The sequence below is a fragment of the Eufriesea mexicana genome, unplaced genomic scaffold, assembly GCF_001483705.2.
Source record: "Eufriesea mexicana isolate 0111107269 unplaced genomic scaffold, ASM148370v2 scaffold25578, whole genome shotgun sequence".
NCBI classification, from domain to species: domain Eukaryota; kingdom Metazoa; phylum Arthropoda; class Insecta; order Hymenoptera; family Apidae; genus Eufriesea; species Eufriesea mexicana.
In genome coordinates, this window is record NW_016932503.1 from 1 (window position 1) to 1,245 (window position 1,245).

Genomic DNA, 1,245 nt, shown 5'->3' on the forward strand with positions numbered 1-1,245 from the left:
GTACCGTTTTGTTCGATAACTTGTTGTTATTTTAAAGGTAATTCCACTTTGCCTCTCTCATAGGAACCCTTGTCCTTATTGGCAAAAAACTGGGACAGTCAATTTTCACAAACTTCTCTTTAGGCGAATTTCTTACCAGCAAAATCATTTGCCATAGATAGGAGCAGGTGGTAATTACTTGGTGCCAGGTCTGGACTATAAGGTGGATGCATGAGAACAACCCCAACATGCTCCCGGAGCTTCTGGCGAGTTACTATCGATGCATGTGGCCCGGCCTTGTCCTGATGAAACACAATTCCTCACCTATTGGCCAAAAATGGCCACTTCTGGGCGATTGCTTCCTTCAGACAGTTCAATTGTTGACAGTACAGGTCCGAATTGAGAATTTTGCCGTAAGAGAGCCGCTCATAATAGATAATTCTTTGCCAATCCTACCAAACACATAGCAAAACCTCCCTGACCGTGAATCCTGTCTTGGCCACCGTTTACGTCGGCTTACTGTGATTCGACCACGGCCGTTTGCGCTTGATGTCGCCAGTGATGCATTCTTCATCACCAGTTACCATCCGCTGCAGAAATGGGTGGATTTTGTAGCGATTCAGTAGCGATTCGCAGAAGGAATTTCGGTCTATGTGATTTATTGCATTAACTCGCATGGCACCCATACATCGAGCTTCTTTTTGTATTCAGCCCTATTCAAGTGGTTCCCAACTGTTTTTTTTTTTCAATGTTTAACTCCTGGGAAATCGAAACAGTATTTACATGACGGTCAGACTCGACGATCTCCATTATTTTATTGATATTTTCGACAATCGGCCTTCCAAACCGTGGTGCATCTTTGACATTAAAATTACCGGAACGGAATAGACGAAACCAAAATTGCGCGTGATTGGCTGTTACAGTGACAGAACCATAAACACTATTTAAATTTTCATCCGCTTGGCTTGTGTTTTCGCCTTTATCGAAGAAAAACTGTAAAATATGACCCATTTTCTCTTTGCTGGTGTACATTTATGATGCGCGCTCAAACAATACTGAGTCAAACAATCACAAAACTGTTCAAGAAGTATTTTTAGTGGAGAATCCTATCTTTCAAACGCCATCTAGCGTAATCCGATCGCATTTGTACAACGCGAGATATAGATCACTAAATCCATCTAATACAAAAATAATGGATTTCTTTTTACTACACCTAATATATACTAAAAAATCTATGTAACCACTACCACAGGTCGCTCCAATTAT

At 41.2% G+C, this 1,245-nt stretch overlaps 1 protein-coding gene across 1 annotated transcript; it reads right to left on the bottom strand.

Annotated features, from left to right (window-relative positions):
• Positions 1 to 136: 136 nt before the first annotated feature.
• Positions 137 to 1,011, bottom strand: LOC108554525 (uncharacterized; the record flags this gene model as incomplete). Its single annotated transcript, XM_017909834.1, has 2 exons — positions 763 to 1,011; positions 137 to 281 (listed from the first exon to the last, which is right to left on the bottom strand). Coding segments are annotated over exons 1-2 (394 nt in total), but the record flags the coding sequence as incomplete, so codon positions are not given.
• Positions 1,012 to 1,245: the final 234 nt, after the last annotated feature.